Source organism: Megalops cyprinoides, chromosome 7 (genome assembly GCF_013368585.1).
Source record: "Megalops cyprinoides isolate fMegCyp1 chromosome 7, fMegCyp1.pri, whole genome shotgun sequence".
NCBI classification, from domain to species: Eukaryota; Metazoa; Chordata; class Actinopteri; order Elopiformes; family Megalopidae; genus Megalops; species Megalops cyprinoides.
This window is the reverse complement of record NC_050589.1, coordinates 7,370,577-7,393,187: the sequence shown is the minus strand read 5'-3', so window position 1 is coordinate 7,393,187 and position 22,611 is coordinate 7,370,577. Positions and strand designations below refer to the sequence as shown.

Sequence of the window (22,611 nt, the reverse complement as noted above, 5' to 3'; positions counted from 1 at the left end):
GGATGAGGAGATGAGATCTGAAGGTTGTTCGGCTTCGACAAACAAAAAACCCCCTCAGAAGCATCCATCACCTCCCTCCCCGCCGAGCTCTGACAGCCGAGGACCTCGCGTCCAAAACGGCGGATCACAAGGAAGCCATTTTGGAGGAATTCTTTCGCACTGGAAACGCAGGGAGATATGTACGAGGGGCTATGCGCGAACAAGGCTGTATCTGTTCGGTGTCTGCAGATGTGAGTGAGATCAAGAAACCCAATTAAACCTGTGAGCGGGAATTGAGTTAGCGGTACGCAGAGGTGCTTCAGAGCTGGGGAGGCGGTATTTGGCGGGTGGGAGAGCGTACCGAGCTGATTGGCTGGCGTGGCTGGGCGTGTTGACGATTGTGGGCTCGGGGGAGGGGCTCCGCTGTGGCGGGGGCGGGCTCTCGGGCTCCTCCGATTCGTCCAGGGGCTCCTCCTTGATCTGGACAGGCGGGACCCCAGAGGGGCCGGAGCAGGCGGTGCTGACGGAGGCCGGCAGGGGCATGGAGATGGAGGAGGAGGGGGGCTGCAGGCCAGAGATGGAGGCGGAGGAGGAGGAGGGGGCAGGGGCGGAGGACGGGGGCAGGACGGGTGAGGACCCGGGGATAAAGGGGTGAGGGGGGAAGGGGGGCTGCGAGGGGAGAGGGTGCGAGGACGAGGCGGAGGGGAGGGGGGGCGCAGGGGGAGCAGGGTGACCCGTGGCAGGGAGGGTCTGGGATTGGGTGAGGACTGGGGGCTGGGCGGGCGGGGGCTGCAGCTGCTGGCCCTGGGGCATGAGCTGTAGAGGGGGCGGGTGGGCAGAAGGGGGGTGGTGGGTGGACAGGGAGCTGAGGGGCTTGAGGGCGGGCGGCGGGGGCAGGTTGGAGGGCATTTGGGGGAAAGGGGGCGCAGAGAGGTGTGGAGGGTGCTTGTGGGACTGCGGGTTGGGCAGCTGTGGGATGGGCGTGGTCGGGGGCGGTTTGATGTGGGGCATGGACATGGGCGCGGGGGGCAGCGGCTGCTCCCGGGGGGGCTGCGAGGGACCCTGCGTGGAGGACTGCGTTTGGGACGGGGGCGTGTGCGACTGGGCCTGTCCCGGGAGAGGCGGAGGAGGAGGAACCTGAGACTGAGCGGACAGAGGGAAGGGCTGAGGAGGCAGCGGGTGGGGATGCGGGTGGGGCAGGTGGGCGGGGCCGGCCTGCAGCGGGTGGGGGAGGGGCGGGAGCTGCCCGTGGAGCGGGGGCTGGGGGCCCGTCTGGGAAGGGGGCGGAGCCTGAGACAGCCCCTGGAGGGGCGAGTGAGGGGAGGGCAGCCTCTGAGGGTGCAGCGGGGTCCCGGGCTGGATGAGGGAGAGGGGGGAGGACTGCGGGGGCTGCTGGGAGGGCCCGGAGGCGGGGGCGAGGGAGGGGGAGACCTGCGGTGGCAGGGTGGGGACGCCGGGCGCGGAGGCGGCGGCAGAGGAGGCGGAGCCCGCAGTGGCGGGACCGGGCTGCGATTGGATGACCGCGGGGTGCTGTGCCTGGAGGACCTGCTGCTGGGCAGAGGAGTCCGAGTCACTCTCGTTGTCGCGGGGGCTGGGGATGCTGGGGGAGGAGCTGCGGTTGTCCTGGTCGATGTCCTTGGGGTCGCTGCTGCCCTCGTCGTTGACGCTGCGGCCGTCCGAGCTCTCCCCCTCGCCCTCCCCTTCGCCCTCGCACTCCGAGGGGGAGTCCGGCCGGCTCATCTCCTGCGAGATCAGAGACGCGACGATGCGGCCTTACTCCTGACTTACCCCAAACCCCACTGACCCGACCCAGTAACCATCACCTCTTAACTTAATCCTTTCCTTTACTTCTCTGAAATGTTAATCAAATTGACTTATAGTTTTTTCTTGTAAAAAAACAAACTCATTCTGCAATGTTCTACGCAGCAAAGCACTTGAAATAACAGTCGATCAACACATGCAGCAGCATTAATTTCACAATCCTGAGAGTGAGTATGAGTGCATTAATCAGCACTCAGACTCAGACCTCACAGCTGGCAGCAGACTGAGTCAGGCAGTCAGACAGCGGCAAGGCGCTGCTTACCTGAGTCTTGGATTTCTTCGCCGTGGTTCTCTCGTGCTCCTCTGTGTCGGAAGCTCCCTTCTCTCTCTGGCGTTTGGCACTCTTCATGGGCGAGGGGGCCTCCTCTTTAATCTTCTGCAAAGAAAACCGGTCTGTTTACAACCTTTCTCAGGCCTGTTTTCACGCTCATTGAAAAAGAAAATGTGCGAGACAAGCTTACAAAGGAATGCATCAGGAAAAGGAGAAAAACAAAAATAAGTTTCCCCCGAAGGGAGACGGAACTACACGCAATATGCATACGGGAGTGAAGCTGGCGGCCAACATGCCACTTTTAAACCTTCAAAGGCTTTTTGAGAGGTTTCAGAATACCGGACATAGCAACACTTAAAAACATGCTCAACATTCTTAAAAACAGGCTTAAAGACTACACTGCCATCCTCTGAAGACAGAGAGGGCAGCGACACCGGGAGGCTTCGGCCCTGCGGGACTGTGAGAAGGGCCGGCATTACGGGCAGGCAGGCGCACCTTGCTGGGCCTCTTCATGGAGTCGGTCTTGCTGTCGGTGCTGGAGGTGCTGGCGGCGCTGGGGGAGGTGCGGCCGCTGGATCGCAGGTCCTCGTTGGTGGGCGAGGCCCTGCCATCGGGGCTGGCTGTCTGCTTCTTCCGGCCACTTCGGAGGGTAGACATCTGCAGCGGGGGAAACGGGGAGGGAGACAGAATTCAGAATGAAGAATAAAAACCTAAAAATAACAGACGGAACAATGGAATGGAATGCAGCTGCGGAACAACAGCCCCTTCCAGACAATACAGCCTGTTTTCAAGCAGAGCGAAGAGATGACTTATGGGAATGATTTCTCTTGTAATATAAAATCATTCACGAGCGTTTCAGCTCTTAGACAATAAACGGGAAGTGTAAGAGACACAGGCAGGCTGCGAGACACAGGCGGCGGCTTTGCAGAGCGAGGGGGAACATCCTGCCCTCTCGGGCCAGCCGCGCTCTTTGATTAAATCTGTTGTTTACGGGGGCTTGAGAAAACAGATGTTAAAGGGAAAGCTGGAAACGGGGGCAAGGGGAGAGGGGCGAGGGACAGGCAGGCGAGGGGTGAGGGGAGAGGGCGTACCGAGCCCCTGTTGCGCCGGGTCCTCATGCTATGCTTCCCGCCGAGCCCATCCTCTTCCTCTTTGACGGGTTTGAACATAAACGGCGGGGGGTCGACGGGCTTCTCGATGGGGGGCAGCTCCCCGTACTTCTTGAAGTGGATTCTGCAGTCAGTGCACAGCAAGATGTTCTCGCGGCCCCCGTGGTGCCAGTCCTTGGAAGCTGAAAAGAGCCGTTTTCCATCACGCTACACACATGTCCAGAACAGCAACACGCAGTAAAGCCGGTTCAGAGCTTTTCACTTACATTATTTTCCATTTAGAAGACGCTCTTATCCAGAGCGACTTACACAGGTTACAGCTTTTACATGTTATCCATTTATACAGCTGGGTATTTACCGGGGCGGCCTGGTTAATTACCTCGCCTGAGGGTACAGCAGCAGTGCCCCAGTGGGGAATCAAACCAGCAGCCCTGCTCCTTACCACTATGCTACACTACCACCCCAAATTTATATATATATATATATATATATATATATATATATATATATATATATATATATATATATATATATATATATATATATACACATATATATATACACACACAGAGACTATACTAGATCAATATTTAACACCAACACACACGTCAAACACCCCTCTACCCCTGACTACGAGCTGACACTCACTGCTGATAATACAGAGCCAGAGATGTCAGCTGCACTCAGCAACAGATGGGGAATCAGCGTACCAGCTGTGCTTAAATAAGTTTGGAGTTTCAATGAGGCAAAAACAAATTAGTCACCGGCAGGTCTGATCGAATTAGCCGACAAACATCTTTTGAGGTGCCTGTATCTGTCATAACCGAGGGTGAACGCGGCTGAGATGAGGGGACTGCTGGTTGTGATTAAGGCGCGCCTGTGATCAGCGTGGCGATAGCCCCGCCCCTTCCCCTCTGAGGCGCGTCGGCTTACTGGTGGTGAAGCAGTGGCGGCAGGCGTAGCCCTTCAGCTCCTGCTCGCTGTCCTCGCTGTCGAAGTCATCCTCGCTGGCCGAGCTGAGATCCACTGCGGGACGGAGAGAGAGAGAGGGGGTTCACTCGCACTGCGTCTCCCAGGCCGAAACGCTGAAGAGCTCAGACACACCTGCAGAGTTACACCCAGAAGCAACTGGTACTCGGGAACTGAACCCACTCACACCCGGCTCACCCTCCTGGGTGGAAGTTTCTGTCATGTCAGATTACCCAGATCCGAGGCAGTAAGAAATGCTGTTTAGACAAGCTCTCACAACAATGTGTGTGCACAACATCGTCCGTGGCCACCAAACATGCTTTTCACCATTCTAAGAAACTGTCAGGTTTGATTTCCTGCTTGGAAATGTTATCCCTATCATTCTGGGAAATAAAAGCCTGCTCGACAGCTCATTGGAATAGTACTCTTTGTGGCAACTACAAACATTCATTTGACACTTTTCTAAGAACTTCCTAAAAACTGACTTTTATTGTAATTCACACAGGTCTCTGCATGCAAACCGATGATGCCCACCCCCCCGGCAGCAGAATCCCAGGGAGGACTTACGGAACTCGCTGGAGGGGGGTCGGGACGGGGTGTTGACGGGAGTGGAGGCGGTGCGGGTTTTGATCCTGCGGAAGACGGGCTGTCGGCGGTGCCGGCGGTGGGCCCGGGAGCCAGCAGCCTCTGGGGTCTTCTTCCAGTAGTAATAGAAGGTAATCAGCTCGCCCTGCAAGACAGAAAACACGGGGAAAACCACTGTGTGACTCATCCTCGCTTTGTGCTGGACCACAACACACTTCTGCTGGTTAATCGATCCATGATAACGTGCGATTTAGCCACCCACTGTCTCATCACCCTTCTAGTTAGATGAGTAATTTGTTTTTATGCTGTTACTCAGGAGGAATAAAGCCAGTCAAACCCGTTTCAAACAGGATCGTTTTATCCATACCCACCAGAAACACGGCATTATTAGATTTCTGAAACCATTCAGAAAAGCTTTGCTTCGTCAAAAACAAAAAAAGCCACAAATGTTTAATTTGGTATAAATTTATGTAGCAGTTGTATGGAAACAATCTGTTTCCTGGGGTTTATTTTACTTTAAAGCTACCAGTCAGACAGCACTAGATACTGCCCCATTAAGAGCCTTTACACCAAGCATTAACCTTAGAAATGAACTGAAGATTAAAGATTAATTCAGAATTAAAAGCCAAAGACATTTCTTTTGAAACACAAGACACAAGTGTCACAAGTCTGCTAAAACAGAGATGTAAATAAAGGCTACAAAAACATTGGTTTAACCCATTTTAAATATTAACGATGACCTAGATAAAACAACAGCAGTTGAGTTCATTACATACTTCATATAAAATTCACACCATTATCTTTGCGTATGCAGTCTTCATTAAGGCTACTTTACTCACAGCATGACAGTGAAAATATTCTAGCGTTGCTCGCTGTGCAATAAAATGAAAATAAGAGCTAGCGGTGTTATGGTGGTCTTAATGAGAATTCCAGCTACACAAAAACCTCATAGCTTAGTCCCACTCCTGTCACTTTTCTATAATGAAAATACTGACCCCTAATGGGGGACCTAATGGGGAAAAGGAAAAATTTTATCTGAATTTTATCTTGAGAAACTTGGAATACATGCTGCCTTTTAAGACATGTTTTTCAGATTTAACATTAACAGTCAGACAGCTGTTAACGGTTAGCCAAATGATTCTGTTTTTTAACATGAGGGGTTTCTCTAAAATAATCACACTTTTTTAACACAAATGAGTGACCACCCAAAACAGGGGTGCTCGGTTCAATGTTCGAACAGTAAAACAGCAATCCAGGCTTTTTGCTCTAAGAAGAAACGTCGGGCAGAAACAGAAATCAAGGCTATTCTACAAACCTTGATGCAATATGCAGGCAAAGTGCACCACAACCTCCTCCTTAAATCATCCCTCAACATAATTATTCAAACAGAATGCGTCAAGCCACCTAATTAACATATTAAAGGTGGCCAATTACAGGGATTTTTGGCTCGTCTTCCTTGTTTTTATCGAGGACGAGGACACGGACACAGACACGGCGAGGTTCACGGAGGTAAAAAGAGAGAGAGGAAGAGGGGGGGAACGCGGGGAAGTCCATGCCAGGTTTTATCTGCAGACCGGTGTGTTTTGCTGCGGCCGTGTCTGTCCCAGGATTAGAGAGCGAAGCTGCTGAATGCTGGGTATTAGGATCAGTGCATTGGTGACTGCCTGGGTGGCAGGCACTTGAATGGGAACAAAAGAACATGTCGGGGAGAGCTTTGGCGCTACAAATAGGGAGTGAAATGGCTCCTAGCCCCTTCGCTGGAAGAGTCAATTGAACTTTAATCAAACATTCACAGTGCGCGCTTGCCAGGGAGCAGGGCGTATAAATCTACTCGCACAAAAGCCAGCCAGGAAATCAATACCCTACTGAAACATTAACACATGCAATCATGGATCACAAGGCTCTTTTCGCACAGGCAGCCTGCACAAATTAACTGCTGCTTTCCGCCCACGCTCCGAATAAAACGCATAACCAAAATCTGTCGGCCGTTATGCCGTTTACCACCCCCCCAACACCTCAAACGTAACCCCTTTGCATTCATACCCCATTTATCCTAATCTATTCATTCATCTGTAGCACTCTGCAGAAAATGCGCCACATGCCAAATACTAATTGTGGCGCTTTTAGCGTCCCTTTTAATGTTTACAGCATGGCTAACTGATGGGAGAGAACAGTCATCTGGTTTGACAGGGTCTGTTAAACTGGAGCTGAAAGAGAGCTGGGGTGTCTTTAATGCACTTCCATGTGCACTGATTGCTTTCCCTTTGCGTTTTTCAGCTGTTGTGCTTGACATAAATTAGTCATTAAAACATCGCTCCCTCTAATGCGCTAACAGGTTTGCAGCAAAACACTTAAGCACTTTCTGGCAGCAGGCAGGAAAGGAAGGGGTGCACCTGAAACACGGCTGGATTATTTACTCAGTAGAGCAGAATATATCTGTTTGTATTCATTGTTCACACTATTTACAGGGAACACGGGTCAAAAATAAAAGATATCATTATGTTTCATGATATATCAAGCGCTTAAAGGTACGGACAAGCATTCCGGATCGCACACTGAAAATCTATAACCCACCACAGATGATGCACCGCTCATTTAGAATGCATGCGCTAATTTGCTGTGAAAAGCAAGGCTTTCTTCTTTCGCACAAAGGACCTGCAGCTTCACATCAAGCTGTTTTGAGCTCAATTTATTTGTAAATAATGGAACTACAATGCACAACCTACACACTAAAAAAAAAAGTTTTCCTATACATTTCTTTGAGACTTTGCACAATCAGATGGCTATCCTTGGATACCCATCTTTTTTTGCGACCGGGTTTTTCCATCTCTGTCCGCTCTAATGAAAAGCTCTGGCTGGTATTGAGGCCAGCCTGCGTCACCGGCTGGAGGAGAGTGGGGTTCTAGGCTTACAGGCCCTGGTTTGGAATGCACAACCACGTGAGCAATCGCAGTGCTCAGCACACACCACAAAGTGACTGCTGTGGAGCCAGAGCTCTCTCCCAACCTGTGAAAGCACGCTGTTTCTCAGGGTTAGAGGGAAAGGCAGTCAGGTGGAGCCGGAGCACTCTCTCTCTCTCTCCCGATCTGTGAAAGCACGCCGTTTCTCAGGGTTAGAGAGAAAGGCAGTCAGGTGGAGCCGGAGCACTCTCTCTCTCTCTCCCAATCTGTGAAAGCACGCCATTTCTCAGGGTTCGAGAGAAAGAGAGTCAGGTGGAGCCGGAGCGCTCTCTCTCTCTCTCCCGATCTGTGAAAGCACGCCGTTTCTCAGGGTTAGAGAGAAAGGCAGTCAGGTGGAGCTGGAGCGCTCTCTCTCTCTCTCTCTCCCGATCTGTGAAAGCACGCCGTTTCTCAGGGTTAGAGCGAAAGGCAGTCAGACGGCAGGGTGGTCATTAAAGCAGGGCAAAATGACTGTGGAGAAACTGCAGATCTCCTGGGATGCGGTAAAGGTGTTATCAGGATTCAGGTGGGCGTAGTGTCTCGCTCCTCATGTCAGCAGTTCTCATATCTGCATGGACAGCTCTGTGTAATAGCTAGCTCTGTTCAGCCGCTGCTACGCCTGTCTGCTGAAACTACACATCAGATACGTCAACAGGCCGATGCATGGCAGCATTAACCTCTCCTTCAATCTGTATAATCATATGAAAGCTCCTGTTATTTAAATTATACATATACAAATATTTTACATTTTATTCTAAGATTATATCAAATAAGGTTTGGTCTTTAAAGTGTATTCAGTATATGAAAATTTAATTCATGTCACTTTGAAGCAACAAAATTGCAGTTTTCTGCTATTTTCTGAATATACTGTATATTGTAGAATATACTGTAAAATCAGACAAATTATACAGAAAATTAAATATAGTAAGTGCAAATACTTCATATATGCTGTGGTATACCCTGCATTTTGCAAAGTCAGAGATGCACTCCTCATACTCCACTGTTTCCGAAATTCAGTGAATACTTTCTGAGACTCCCTCCATGTGGCTGTGGGTTTCCTATGGTTTCCATCCCTACCCAAACCCCGTCTGGGACGCACATTCTGCCCAGGGCTTTGTGACTTAATGCAATTGTGTAAAAAAAAAAAAAAAAAAAAGAAAGAAACCTAATAAGAAAAATATGATTTGACTTGGTACTGATGTTTTATCTTGCACTGACATGATTTTTCATGAGGAATTAGATAAGCCCTGTGACAGTCACCTAGTACAAGATGTACCTCTATGCAGAAGGCTGCCTACATTACTGAGAGCAACGCCGTCTATGTGATGTACTCTCCAAATGAACAACCGGCACCATCCCCTTCTCAAATCCATGTTTATAAACTGATACAACAGATTTCTCGGTTTTGAATCCAAAAAACCACAAGGGAAATGCTGCAGTTTGTCCCGAGAGTAATGGCATTATGTCCTGATGCCTTCAAAAAAAAAAAAAAAAAAATCACTTCTGGAAGAAGTACAGACTTCCACAGGGCGCATCTGGAAAGGTGGAACCGAGGCTCCTCTGACTCATAGCACCCTGTGCTAGTGTTAGCGGGGTGTGTGACATTTCTCTCCAGCTCAACATACTGGCCAATTAAAGGGAACAAAAAACAAATCAATTAACAGAAATACATTAATAGTTAATGTGTTGGTGGTTGCTATTTGGGAAACACTACGGCTGAAGTGCTGAAAACTTCCCCGCGCCACTGTTTTCAAATGAAGCTTGCACAGCAGGGTCTGCAGGTTTCGTGTATGAATGACCTGCTCTTAACTGATCTCTCCTGAGCCCAATGGATGCGGGCCCTCAGTGAAGAGGCTTTTCGGGGCCTGCGTCCTTTTGTCCCCCCCCCCGATGGCCCCCCCCCCCCCCCCGATGGCCCCCGCCCCGGCAGCAGGGTGGGTACTGGCCCGCGGCGCCTCTGGCTCAGTCCGCGCGGGGCGCAGGTGCGGCCCGGGGGCTGGCAGTCGTCCTGATTCCCGGTCTAATTGAAGCGCGCGGATCAGAACCGTTCACCGGGGCACAGCGCCGGCCTCCTGCAGCAGCTAATGAGCGCTCGCGGTGCGACTCGCCTTCTCCTCCGCTGCTGCGGGCTACAGATCGCAACGTCCAGAGAAAAAAGGGGGGGGGGGGTCTCACACGTGAGCCTCTATCCCCCTTTCTGCTCTCCACAAATTTACAGAGAGAACGGCGAGAAAAGAAAATGCATCAAACGGTCGAATACCGCCGGCAAAAACATTCAAGGGATCGCCGAGCTCTGCTGTTAACATGTTGGTAAACACTCCTTGCTCAACTAAACCCAAAACCTTATCACCCCTCCACACTGACACGGCAACCTGCTGGAATGCACACATCAGCGATGCGATATTTAACGTCTGCGCTTGGACGTGACGAGCGAGGAGAGGTCAGAGATAAGGACTGCGAGGCGGAGGAAACGTCAAAGGGGGATCGTTAGCATCGTCCCTGACGTTCCCGAGGAGGAGAGCGAGTGACGGCACGGAGGCCGAGGTAATAAAGGTGCTACAGAGAGCGTCGCGACTCGGCGGGAGACGCAGCCGCGCCTGCCTTCCACGCCTTTGTCCCGTTTCATCTTTTTATCCGGCTCCCCCTTCAGGCTCCTCTCGCATTTGGCACCTGCTACACCACAAACAAAACCAGATTAAAATACTTTATTTCTGCCCTCTCTGTGTGGGGGGAGACCAAAGACGAACAACAGAGCACGATTCATCTTTTTTTTCTGCTGGAGGGGGACTCGTCTCGCACGGGAGGGGAATATACGAGGCCTGAAAGAAGGCTGAGACAGAAAAACAAAAATAAAAGATATTCTTGTGCTTCACGTATGTACGCGGATTCACTCTGCGAATTACCGTCAAAGAGACAAGATTGACAATATGAATTACCTGAACAACCTGCATGCGTCAGAACGGTTTCCTGTGAAGCCAAAATAAGAAAGTTCACCACACACTGAGCTTCTATCAACATCAGAAGAGTCACAAGCTCTTTGTCAAGATGGGATGAGGCAGTCTGCTCTGCACCAGCGGTAACGTGGCTTTTTTTTTTTTTAACGTGCTTTTCTTTACGTTGAGTAGAAATGTCAGCTTTCCAGCGTTTTCCACTTGTGGCCGAGGGGAGGGGGGGAGGGCGAAGACTTCCTTTCCCTCGGGCCCCCGAGCGAAAATCCCTGGCCGAGCAGAATTTTCCTCCTTTTCGATGTTCAGGCTTTTCCTGGCAGTGGACACGAGAGACTGCGAGGCGTACTGCAGCCTCCACCTCTGGCGCTGAGAGGAGGAAAGCATTTGCCCAGACTCCCGGACCTGATGTGTGACCGAGCGTTTAATATTGGATTTCTCCGGCTCTCCGCAAAGTCAGAGGGACAGAAGGCGGAGGAGTGATGCTTTGCAGAAGCAGTGGGAGAAAGGCATTTACGTTTAAGCATGAGACCGTCTGAGTGCATCCCTCAACAACAGAGAGATAAAAAAAGATAACTACTGAACTCCTGAAAGAGATGGCTCCTGAGAGCAATATCACCCATACAATTGCATGTTTTTACATTGCACTGAAGCACTGTTCACCCCATGTTTATTGGCAAAGGATTTTTAATGACAGGAAATAATTTGTGGTGGTTGATCTGAAAAAAGCAGTGAACTCCTGAGCGTCAAACGGCAATACATTTCCTTAAGTATGGTTCCTACAGTATGGTTTCCACTTACTGTAGTAGATGATCATAACGTGCAGATATCTGCATCTAGACAATGCATGCATGTTGAGCCTGACCTTTTTCTCCTATGCATGATCTAAGAAAAACGGCAAGTCTTTAGAGAAAGAAGGTAAATGTTTGCCGTCTCCATTATTCCCTGTAATGCAGCGCTGACGCAATCAGCAGAGGGAGGGGGGCACCGAATCGCTCTCCTCAATCCACCTCTTTCTCTCCTGCTCTCTCGCTCTCTCCTGGTAAACAAGGCTAAATTACAGGCAATTGCAAAAACATCTCCTCCTCGGACACATGGCCCTAGACCTGCCTAAAATAAGGGGAGGAATGAAACCCTCCCTGTCAGATGCGGGAATGTCCTTGTCCAACCCCTGAAAAAGAGTGCATACATGCATTGGCCATCTCCTCTGGTTCGCCATATTCCTCCCTGTCCTCCAGTGGGTTAGGCTTCCTTATTTCAGGGCTCTGCGTTACGCTGTGTACTAGAGAGCATGAGACAGTGACAACATAAGCTTGGTATTAAGAGATGTTTTAGTGCGCTTCCATCTCCAGGATATTTCTGGGGAGTGGATTAGCCGACAAGGCAGGGGCTTACCTCACATCTCTGAACTGATGCTGCTTTCAGAGCCGACCCACTTGCAAAGGAGGATCACGCGGGGCAGAGAGAAGCTGGGGGGGGGATTCCGGTTTCGCCCGACGGCATCCACCGCTAAAGCGTTTATTTCGCAAACGCACGCACGCACGCACGCACACACGCACACACACACAGATGCACCCCCTTGCCACACGTACATACACACATACATGCACCCCCTCGTCACACTCATACACACACACACAAACATGTGCACGAACATGTGCACACAAGTGCACACACACACACACACACACACACACACACACACACACACACACACACACACGACAGAGGAACGCCCCCCCCCCCAAATCATCCCTGTGTATTCTGCAGCAGCTTAGGCAGGGATGGAGAGGCGTTCTCCCTGAGCCGGGTGGGTGTGAGCGCTGAAGTCATGTATTTACACACTCATCCGAGCTCTGGCCTGCGCTGGGACAGATGGTTTCTGTTTTTCCTGGCAGGACTGCCATGGAGCCACACGAGGCCCCTGCTCTGACACACGGCCAAACGGTTTTTCTGCCACCAGAAAATGGAGGGAGGGGAAGGAGAGCGAGCGGGAGAGAGAGTGGGACAGAGGGATGCTGCGCTCACGGCCCGGTCTGATTTTACCAACTGCAGATCAGCAAAACACTCAGAAAAATACATACGAAGCAAGCTGTATGTGCTGTAACATATACAATGAACATAGCAAGTACTGTATGCTAAATAAATAAATGTAAATGTATGTAAATGTACATTTACATAAAATAAATAAATGTAAATGTAAATGTATATTGCATGTAATTATTTTCTCATCAACGTTATGTATTTCCTGTGCAGCTGGTGTGGTAAAGGGACACTGCACTGCAGAGAAGGTCCTTCACTTTACAAACACTCCATCCATGCCTCCAAATAACAGTTGTCAGAACAGTAAATATCACTGCAGTTCTCAGTATTATATAAAAAAATTGATTCTGACATGTCACCCCATCCAAAAGGAAAATGAAATGAACCCGAATAACGGCCACAGCAATGAAGCTGACGGCAGCACAGACAGGGGTTCAGAGTTTACGGCCAAGGCCAGGCCTTTACTGCTGGTAATGAGAAGCACGACACTGTCTAAATGTTTTCGTTGGCTACCACACACCATTAAGTGGCCCTATGCTGTCAATTTGTAGGGATCTGATGGATAAGACACAACTATATCTCACTGTTTTTAGTTTTTAATTTTTTTATATTTAACCTGGTAGGTTAACCAGGTAGATTCTTAAACATTCAGAACAGTCTCATGTCTACAAGACATCACATTTTATTTAATGCTTACCAAGCATGCAAGGAACGCTGAATATGTAAGTGTAATAACCAAATCACCCATTCAGAAAAACGAAGCAAATCTCTACATGATACACCTCCTCTGAGTCACCGAACAGCACCATGGCCTACATATGCTGTAGTGACGTCAATGCGGGGTTAGTGACGTCGCGCAGAAACGAATGTGCTGCCACATGTTCTAAACACCGCTACATCCCCTGCTCACAGCACTTCACCTTTGACGCTACGCGCGAGTCATGCACCTGACCCCCAATACATGGTGCTCTGACCAGTCCGAAGACCCTGGTCAGCCGAAGCCTCTGTTACACACAAACGAGCAGCTGCTTCAGGTCACACAGGCCCTTCCTCAGACTGCTGCTACATGCAAATTTGACAAAAAAGCTAACTTCACGTTAAGTCAGCGCCTGTGTGTTATGCAAATGCTACACTTTGCTGCATTTTGAGGTGGTGAATTTGAATTCAGCTCAGCGCCGCGGCAGCACCGCACTCGGTGCTAATGGCAACGGGGCGGGATTCTCCGGGCGGGAGCTGACATTGTAATGCAACTCTGGAGCAAGGTCAAACTCCCCACAAAGTTAACTGTGTTTAATGTAAACAGGGACATTACGCGCAGCAGAGAGGAGGAGGGAGGGAGGGAGGGAGAGAGAGAGGGAGGTGTGAAAGATACAGCAGCCTTGGCGGGAACGGCAGCTGAGCGGGACCCCGAAAAGGTAGCGCACCCCCCGCTGTGCTGTGGGTTTGTGCTGGAAAAGGGCGAATAAGCTCCGCTTTCACAGGTCAAAGATAGCCGAGCAGAAACACCAGCAGGCCCATTTCCCCGCGGTAGGGGCCCTCGCCAGCAATAACAGACTGTGTGGCGAGGGCGAGAGTTTCGCGGGGGGTCGGTCTGTCCGCCTGCTGACAGACCTGCGTGGACGGAATGCTGTCACATGGCCACATGAAGGCTGCAGCAGAGAGGACACAGCAGGACGCGCAACATGTCATCCGCAGTGCTGCCATGCCTTTTAAAATGTACTGAGAGTGACCCACGGACTTAATATGAACCAGGCTCCTCCCACATAACATTACATTATATAACCTTACATTATTGTCATTTAGCAGACGCTCTTATGTACAGCAACTTACGTCTGTTACTTTTTTTTTTTTTTTTAACATTTTTAATGTTATCCATTTATACAGCGGGATATTTACTGAGGCAACTGTGGGTTAAGTACCTTGCCCAAGGGTACAGCAGCAGTGCCCCAGCAGACAATCGAACCAGCAACCTTTTTGTTAGGAGCTGTTACTGAGATTAAATTAACAGAGATCCAAATAATAGAAACAGTCGATGCTGCTAAGCCTCGTGGCATTTTTAATTTTTCAAGAAACCAGCATTAGGCCTGTGTGCAGAGAGGAAGCTATCCTGTCAGCTCCATCCAGCTGCTCATAACCGAGTGCAAGGCTCCCAATTTTAGCCTTTTTAATTAGCGCCCCGACCACAATATTTAGATTGGCGCAGTGCTGTGGGGGCCGGCTGCGGAGATGAGCAGGCAGCGATGAATTACATGTGACGTCCGCCCCGCCACCACCGGGGCAAACATCTGCTACGAGGCGGTGCGGCGAAAACATTTCCATCATCTCGGCCGTCCCCGTCCCAAAATTACAGGGCTGGAGGGGGCCCGCGCCGGCCGCTCCCTGCGGCGCTCCAGCTCGGCGGTTTCATCTCGTCTCGGCGGCCCTGTTAACGCCCGACACCGGGCAGCATCCGTAATGTCTGTTTTCGCCATTTCGCCCCCCCCCCCCGTCCTCATTGAAAAACGCACAGAGACATCAGCCCCCTCCAGCTGGACCCAACGCCACCCCCCAACCCAACAGACAGAGAGGGACGAACACAGTTGCTACCCTGAGCTATTCTAACACACACCTAAAGCACACCTGCCACTAGTGTGATTTTATTAGACTCTATTTTAAAGAGCAGGAAATGGTGGGTGTTTTCACATTGTGAAATGTTAGCCAGAGATGGTGAAATGATACGACCCTCGAAATACACACACACACACCCCACACACACGCACAAGAAAACACACACACACAGATGCAGACACACACACAGACACACACACACACACACGAGAAGGAACACATGAGAAGAAACACACACATACACACACGCACACACACAGAAGAAACACACACACACACGCACACACACTTACTCCCTCCCCTTGCCCTTGATTTAGCTTTTATATAAAAGCAGCATTCCTGAGCAGCATTCAGGCCCAGAGTGTTTACACAGCAGAGGGTGCTTGCCCTTGGCAGGGCCAGTTTGAGCAGGCCAGGCACTTTGTGGGAAACAAAGCTAATCAGGGCTGGGGCGGTAACAGTGAGCAGCAGCAACAGCAGCAGCAGTGGCAGCAGCAGCAGCGGCGGGGCAGCACTGCACTGTATCGCCCCACCAAGCCCTGGCTGCCCGCCCAGAACTTCCACCACTCCCCCCCCCCCTCTCAGAGTTACTCATATCAGGGCCTGGACCCAGGGTGCCTTGCAGGAACAACTGTGTTCACGTGAGGTCAGCCTTCTGATAGGTCACAGACTCGCCATGCGAAAAATATTGAGAGCATTTTTTTTTAGGGGGGCATTAAGGAGGGAAAGGGGGAAACACTAGCTGCCATTACTCATTCTTTACTGTACCCCTTCCCTCCTTCAAGGACAATTCAATCCTTGAAATGTTTTTTTCTTCTTTTATAGAGCGAGAGAGGAGGAGGTGGAAGGGACACTCTTATGAAAATAAATCGTTCTTTTCCTCAGGGGTACAGACTGGCACTTAGGCAGAGAGAGAGAGAAGGCTTTTCCTCACAAAAGCCGGTTGGACCTTAAGCGAAAGGCAGGTTTTTTTTTTTTTTTAGCTGTGAGAGAAAGCTGGCTTTTCATAATGTCAGAAACGCCTGCACTTTCGCGCCGGTGCTCTCTGGCTCGCTCTCCTCCCCTGCTCTGAAAGGGCAGGTTGCGTTCGATCCGCGGAGCAGAATGAATCTTTCCGGGCCCTCACGCAGGAGGAGGACTTAATTGAGAGGGAGGAACTCGGCATCCCACAGGGCAGACAGGCTGTCCGGGGTAAATAACAACACTGCCACCGCTCAGTCTGCGAATATGTGGCTTTTCAAAGCCACAAACAGGCGAATAAAAAAATATATATAACACACTAGAGATGGTGGACTCTTTGACAGATTTGAACATGGAATTTATAATGCAGTCTAGCTTTTCATTTATGCATCTCTCCATCATATATCATGTGTGAAAATTATATTAGCCTCACTGAGCTAACGTTGGTATGCTAACCCGCATATCCACACATATTTACAGTCCCGTTACACTCTGCTGCATTGCGAGTTAGGCGGAGGGGCAACAAGGCTAGGAACAAAGATTCCTCGGTCCTCCTTCCCTCCCTGCTCCGACGTCTGAGAGAATACGCTGGAAAAGGCAGAATAAAGAGCTTTGCGTTTTTGAACATTTCAAAGCGGGAACACACTGCTACTGCATTTTTTCCTGCTTGCTTATTTTCAAACGGTACATTTTGGGTTAGAACCTCTTTGCTGCACTGTCAGAGGAAAGAGAGGAGAGAGAACAAAGGTGTCAATCAAACAAACCCTGGGCAGGGGAGGTGGACACAGTCCTCCTTAGCAGGTATTCTGATGCTGGCTTGTTTTCAACTACTAAACTCTTCGCATATTTAAGAGCTGTGTTACTTTGACTCGAATAATATCTTCTCAGTGCATTTTATTTTAGGTTTAGCATGCTATTGTTTTGTAATATACATTTTTGTGCTGCAATTTGGACAAAGGACTTTGCTGAATTAAATAATAATAAAACAACAATCACCACTGTGACACTGAGTTGTGTAGGATGTGTGAGAAACACGCAGGCAAGTCCTACTTTCAGTTGTTTGGCTGTGTAGCTGAGTCTTGGTTAATTATAACGAGCGTTAACTCTGACCCAGACCAGGCTAGCTGTTCACACAGTCGCTCACTGGTTAACACTGCAGTGGCAGTGGAAGCGGAGAGCAGCGTTTAAGAGAACCGCAAGCCAGCCAAGGAAAACAAACACAAACATTCGAGAGGGAAAAAGAGAGATAAAGCAGGAAGCAGAATGGTTGCGCAGGCTTGCCTTCTGTAACGGCCTTCATGGTGAAAGACGCTTAGAGGGCATTTTGTGGGAAGAGAGGTTTAGTGTTCACGGGTTTTTTTTTCCTTCTTCCATTGCCATGTTTCACTTTCTTGAATGACACTATAGAGTTTCTCCCCCCCTATTCATAGCATTCGCTCTGTATTCGCGTGCATTTTCTCACATCACAATGGGAGCTGGTGTGAGCTTGTACATGTTCTGTGAGAGTATGCACCAAGCTCGACCACTGCTCCCTGTCAATCAGTACAAGAAGTCACTGACACAATAATGTGTGCGCGCTTGTCTGTGTGTGCACGTGTGTGTGTGTGTGCGTGTGTGCATGTATTTTATTAGATGTGCAGATTTATCTACATGTTGCTGGTTACAGAGGGAAGCCACATTAGTAAATTATCACAGTTATCATTCTGATCAAACCACGGTTATACAAAGTAGACCGCTGTCATGTGTCTTAAAACTAGAACTGTCAGTCCACTTTGCGCTGATTAATTTCCACATTAATTAGTAATTTACTGACTTATTCATTCATTTAAGAGTAGGTAATGATGAGCAATGGGTTTTAATTAAACTCTCAATTACACCTCACTGTTGAGTGCTGACGAATGAGTCCTCTGCTAAAATAATCAAAAATTAAATATTTAGACAATGATAATCTTGATTGTTTCAATTAATCACAAAACTTGAAAGCTTCCACTGTTTAATCTACCAGATTTACGCACAAATCTGTACAAGTTAAACAAATCTGCACAAACAAGTGAGCTGGCCAAACTGATCTCGGCTGGAGAATTTCAACTCCGTGAGCTAGAAGTCTGAACATTGGAATACATATTACAATAAACTACAGTGTTTAGATCAGTCTGATCTTAGATCAGTCAGACTGCAATACTCCTAGTATTGTTTTTTTCTTTTCATTTTTTTGCAATTACTCCCTAATGAATTCCCAGCTGTTCAGCAGGGTGGTACAGTGAGGTCTAATATCACATTTCCTTCAAGGCCCGGCTCTCTGACCCCGAGCAGTCCGGTGTGTGCTCCGTTACCTCATTTTGTAAACAGCAGCGCTCCTTGACCTCGGCAAGAGGGACGCTCTTATACGATTCAGCTGACGATGCATAACAACACGTCCACCTACAGCACCCTGCTCAAAACACAACTCTGCGGGTCACGCTGAGAAGGGGCCGTGTCAGACCGCGGGGTTTGCTCTGATTGGCTTGCACAGGTGATGACGAAACATTGCTAACAGCGTGAGACCGGCCTATTGTGGCGAGCCGTGGCGGGGGGGGGGGGGGGGGGGGGGGGGGGGTGGGTTACGTAACATTTTATTAAAAATGCAATGTATGTGTATAGAGGGGGAGGAGCGGGGCTCTTCAGGAAGACATTTCAGAATTCATCAGTAGACACACTGCCCCTGAGGTACAAACACCCAGTGGTCTCTCATTTCAGGACTCATATTTACAGGGGGCTGATTCCAACGTTCCATTTAAATGGACTGGGCCAAAGTACAAGAGGAATTAATGGCTGTGTTTTTAGTTTTCCCATTAATGACAACACATAGTGGGCTATTCCCTGCTCGTTCTTCTCAGATGATTACTGGTGAGATACGCTGAGACCCTAACCAAATGTGATAAAGCATACGCCATCAAAGGACAGCGCTGGGGACACGGAGTCAAACTGGGACCAACTAAATTTGCCTGCCTATACAGTCCTGTGTTTGTGTATTTGGGAATTACTTGACATACACCGGCTCATTTATGATCTGTGGACAATTTGTTTATTAGCTCTCCTCTTTTAGAAGACTTCAAAACATTTTTTTTTCCAGCTTGACCAGAGCAGTATGAGTACATATACACTCTAGCAGCCCAGTGGACACATATGGAAAATGTCATGATGGGTGATCCTGACTACTGCGTCGCCCACCTCCACAGACTTATCCAGCAAGCTGTGCCGACCCTTCTGTTCACGTAAATAATTCCGACCCCAAAATGCAATCAAGACCCCCTTAACAGCTACTGGCGTTCCTCTGCTGGTAACCCACAGTGTGGACAAGTCACACTCACAAGGTGAAAAGAAAAATTGGCTGTTAGGAGCTACATTAAAGAACAAGCCCTGTAGCCACTGAACTAAGTCAGAAAGCGATGACGACAGATGTACCAGGGAAAAGTGATTCATTTACACAAACAGAATACAAGCAAAAGAAATAAACATCAGTGTGAGTGTTTCTGGAAAATGATGCATCTGATTTAAATGTGTTAACAGCTGATCCTGGGGTGGTGTCTGTACCTTTCCAAAGAGTTGCAACTCCTCTCTAGTTTTTCATTTACCTCACAGATATATATAAATATACTTTTATTTGACTTCCATGAGAACTCACAGCCCGGAACCATGTTGCTATGTTATTATAGACGTAATAATGATAGGAATACTTTCACTAATACAGCTGGCACTACAATTACGTAATCCAACAACAATAATAATCATACAAGCATCTTGCAACATGCTCAATTTCCTCTCTGTGTGAGGCAGCTGTTGATTGACAGGCCTGCTGAGGAGGTGCGCTTGACAGTTCTAGAATGTGCACGGCGTGAGGGTAGATGGCACATGACGAAGGAAACTGAAACCAAAACAATCAGTTCCAGTTCAAAGGTCGCAATCAGACTTGACTGATATGCTCTACTTTTAAATTGCATGAACACTACAAAGCATTCTCCCGAGAAGAAAAGTGAAGAAATTTCAATTTTCTGTGCCTCCTTTCTCAGCACGCACATACTCTACCGGTATTCATGCAGGCCTTTCCCACCCCTATCTAAAACCAGTTAGTGCTACTTTGTTTAGACAGCTAACTTGGTGGTAATGTTGATGTCTGTCTTCTCACAGAATAACAAGGGAGAGAAGATCAACAGTACAATGTAAGCATAAAGTCTTAAAATGGGAGCATGCCGCCAAGAGGATATTTTTAATTTTCTTTACTTTTTTTAGCGCAAATAACACAAGATGTCCTCAAAACTCATGCCTTGCAGCCAGTTTTTAAATGTGCTCTTGCATGTGCTCCAACAATATAAACTGAACACATATGTATGTAATTTTAATTCTAAATAAACTTCGCTCACCTTCACTCTCACAGCACTCCGGCTCGTATTTCTCACAGAGAGAAAATGCTCTGTGTTACTTACCGTTTCCTTGTTGGGCAGCAGCTCCTTCCGAATCCTGAAGAAGTTCTTGCCGTACTGCCTCAGCCCTTTAATGAAGCGCTTCTGTTTTTCCACAATTCAAATGCAAAAGGGAAAGAAAAAAAAACAAACAAAAAAAAAAAATTAGCCGCAATCAACACGTAGGTTACCACAAAACATACAGTTTCACAGAGCCACTGTTCTGTTATTTATTATTTTTTTTTTTACAATTCGTCTGAGGTTTACAAAGCTTTTGATCGTAATCAAGAAATCTCAGGGTTCAAACTCGAGTCCCTGCGCAGTTACGCAAAGGCAAAAATAAAAGGAAATAACAAAAGCAGGAAGACAGCCTTAGCACACAAGCCGCACAGCGGCTGTAAACATCACAGGCTTTTTTTTAACATTAACGCTGATAAATGATAAAAATCTCAGTGTTATAACCCTCAAGTTCAAAGCCGAGGAGGAACTTTGATAAGTTCCCGTGAATCGGGCAGCTCGACATCTCAGCGCACAGAGCGCTTTCCACGGTTGAGCATTTCTGCCGAAAACACTTAAAATGCAGCCCGGATCCTTCCACAAATCAAGCGAGTTCATGAGTATACTTTAAGCCTGAACTCTAGATGTACATACAACAGATGTTTAAAAAAAAAAAAAAAGGCAAGAGAGAGAAAGAGGAGAATGGAGAGGAGCACGGACAGAAACCCCGAGGTTATGTAAAAAACAACACTCCCAAATTAACTTTCACTTCAGACGCAGAGCAACACGCAAAATTTCCTCCCGAATCTGAACAACACACCGATGAAAGAGGGGAAAGAAATGTTAATACCTGTTCCTTTAAGAGCAGCGGACTTCGCGAGCCGCAGAACGCTGGCAAGCCAGCGAGCAGACGAGCGACAGATTTACTTTCACGCTCCCGAGGCTAGCTCTCTCCTCAGCGGTCTGATCCCAGCCCTCTCCACAAAGTAACTCCGCCACGAATCGGGGGAAGTCCGAGGAGAGCGTGGCGCAAATCTCCGCATCCAGCCACAGGTACACCGAAAAACCCCAGCCACAAATCCACAAAGTCTCCCAAGGTGGGCAGCTCCTTCTTCTTTTTTTTCCTCCTGTTTCTTTCTCTCTTTTTTTTTTTTTTACAAGCAAGAAATAGCTTGTCACTCTCTGCTCTTCCACTACAAAGGGGAATGCTTTACATGTGATCTTTCTGCTAGAGAGCCTGTGGTCTGCGGCGAGCCGGAAAACCTGGTCTGGAGCGCGGGGCTGCATGGCATGGCTCGGAGCGGAGCTGATGTCACCCGAGCTCCGCTTTCTCCGGGTCCCTCTGCCCCATGCGGACACGTACACACGCCCGTCCGCCCAGCTACCCCTCATTTTAACACCCGGCCTCCTTGTACTGCCTTTAAAGAGCCAGCTATCCTGCATCACCACATGCTTTAAGAGTTCTGAGACACAGGCACACAAGCATACACACACACACACACAGGCACACACACACAAACACACACACACAGACGGAAGGGAAGCTGCATGATTTGTGAGGGAAAAGGGCCTAGCCAGGGTAAAAGGAGACGTGCAGGGAGGAAACTGCTACAGAGTCGCTGCACAACCTCAGAACAAGCATATTCTTACATACAAAAGCACCGTTTCATAACCACACTGTTTAACCAGATTGTCTAGCATTTGAAATAACAAGATTATCAAAGCAGAGTCTGAGGGTCACATAACAAACACAAAGTTGTGGGCCCAAAGCTCACTTAACGCTCCAAATAAGACAAATAAAGTGTTAACAAAAGAAATTAATAACATTTTCACTACCAACACACTTCCCTCTGCCATCTTTGTGCCAGGTTATATATACAAACTTATTCTTCAATAGGATGGTAAAAAGTAAAAGAGTATTAATGTAATGGTTTAGTTGCATTTACC

General features: G+C 48.6%; 1 protein-coding gene across 6 annotated transcripts in view; it reads right to left on the bottom strand.

The window, feature by feature from the left end:
* LOC118780934 (arginine-glutamic acid dipeptide repeats protein-like) overlaps positions 1-22,611 on the bottom strand; it is a 165,266-nt gene that overhangs the window by 5,400 nt on the left and 137,255 nt on the right. For 5 of the 6 annotated variants that reach the window (XM_036533715.1, XM_036533717.1, XM_036533716.1 and 2 more), the window contains 7 exons: positions 20,692-20,772; positions 4,717-4,879; positions 4,114-4,206; positions 3,163-3,362; positions 2,567-2,728; positions 2,063-2,176; positions 341-1,722 (listed from right to left, as the gene is read on the bottom strand). In XM_036533715.1, coding sequence (XP_036389608.1) covers positions 341-1,722; positions 2,063-2,176; positions 2,567-2,728; positions 3,163-3,362; positions 4,114-4,206; positions 4,717-4,879; positions 20,692-20,772 — 2,195 coding nt within the window. Of the gene's footprint in view, positions 1-340; positions 1,723-2,062; positions 2,177-2,566; positions 2,729-3,162; positions 3,363-4,113; positions 4,207-4,716; positions 4,880-20,691; positions 20,773-21,514; positions 21,596-22,611 lie in introns of those variants that run through there. The other variant, XM_036533720.1, reaches the window with a different exon arrangement.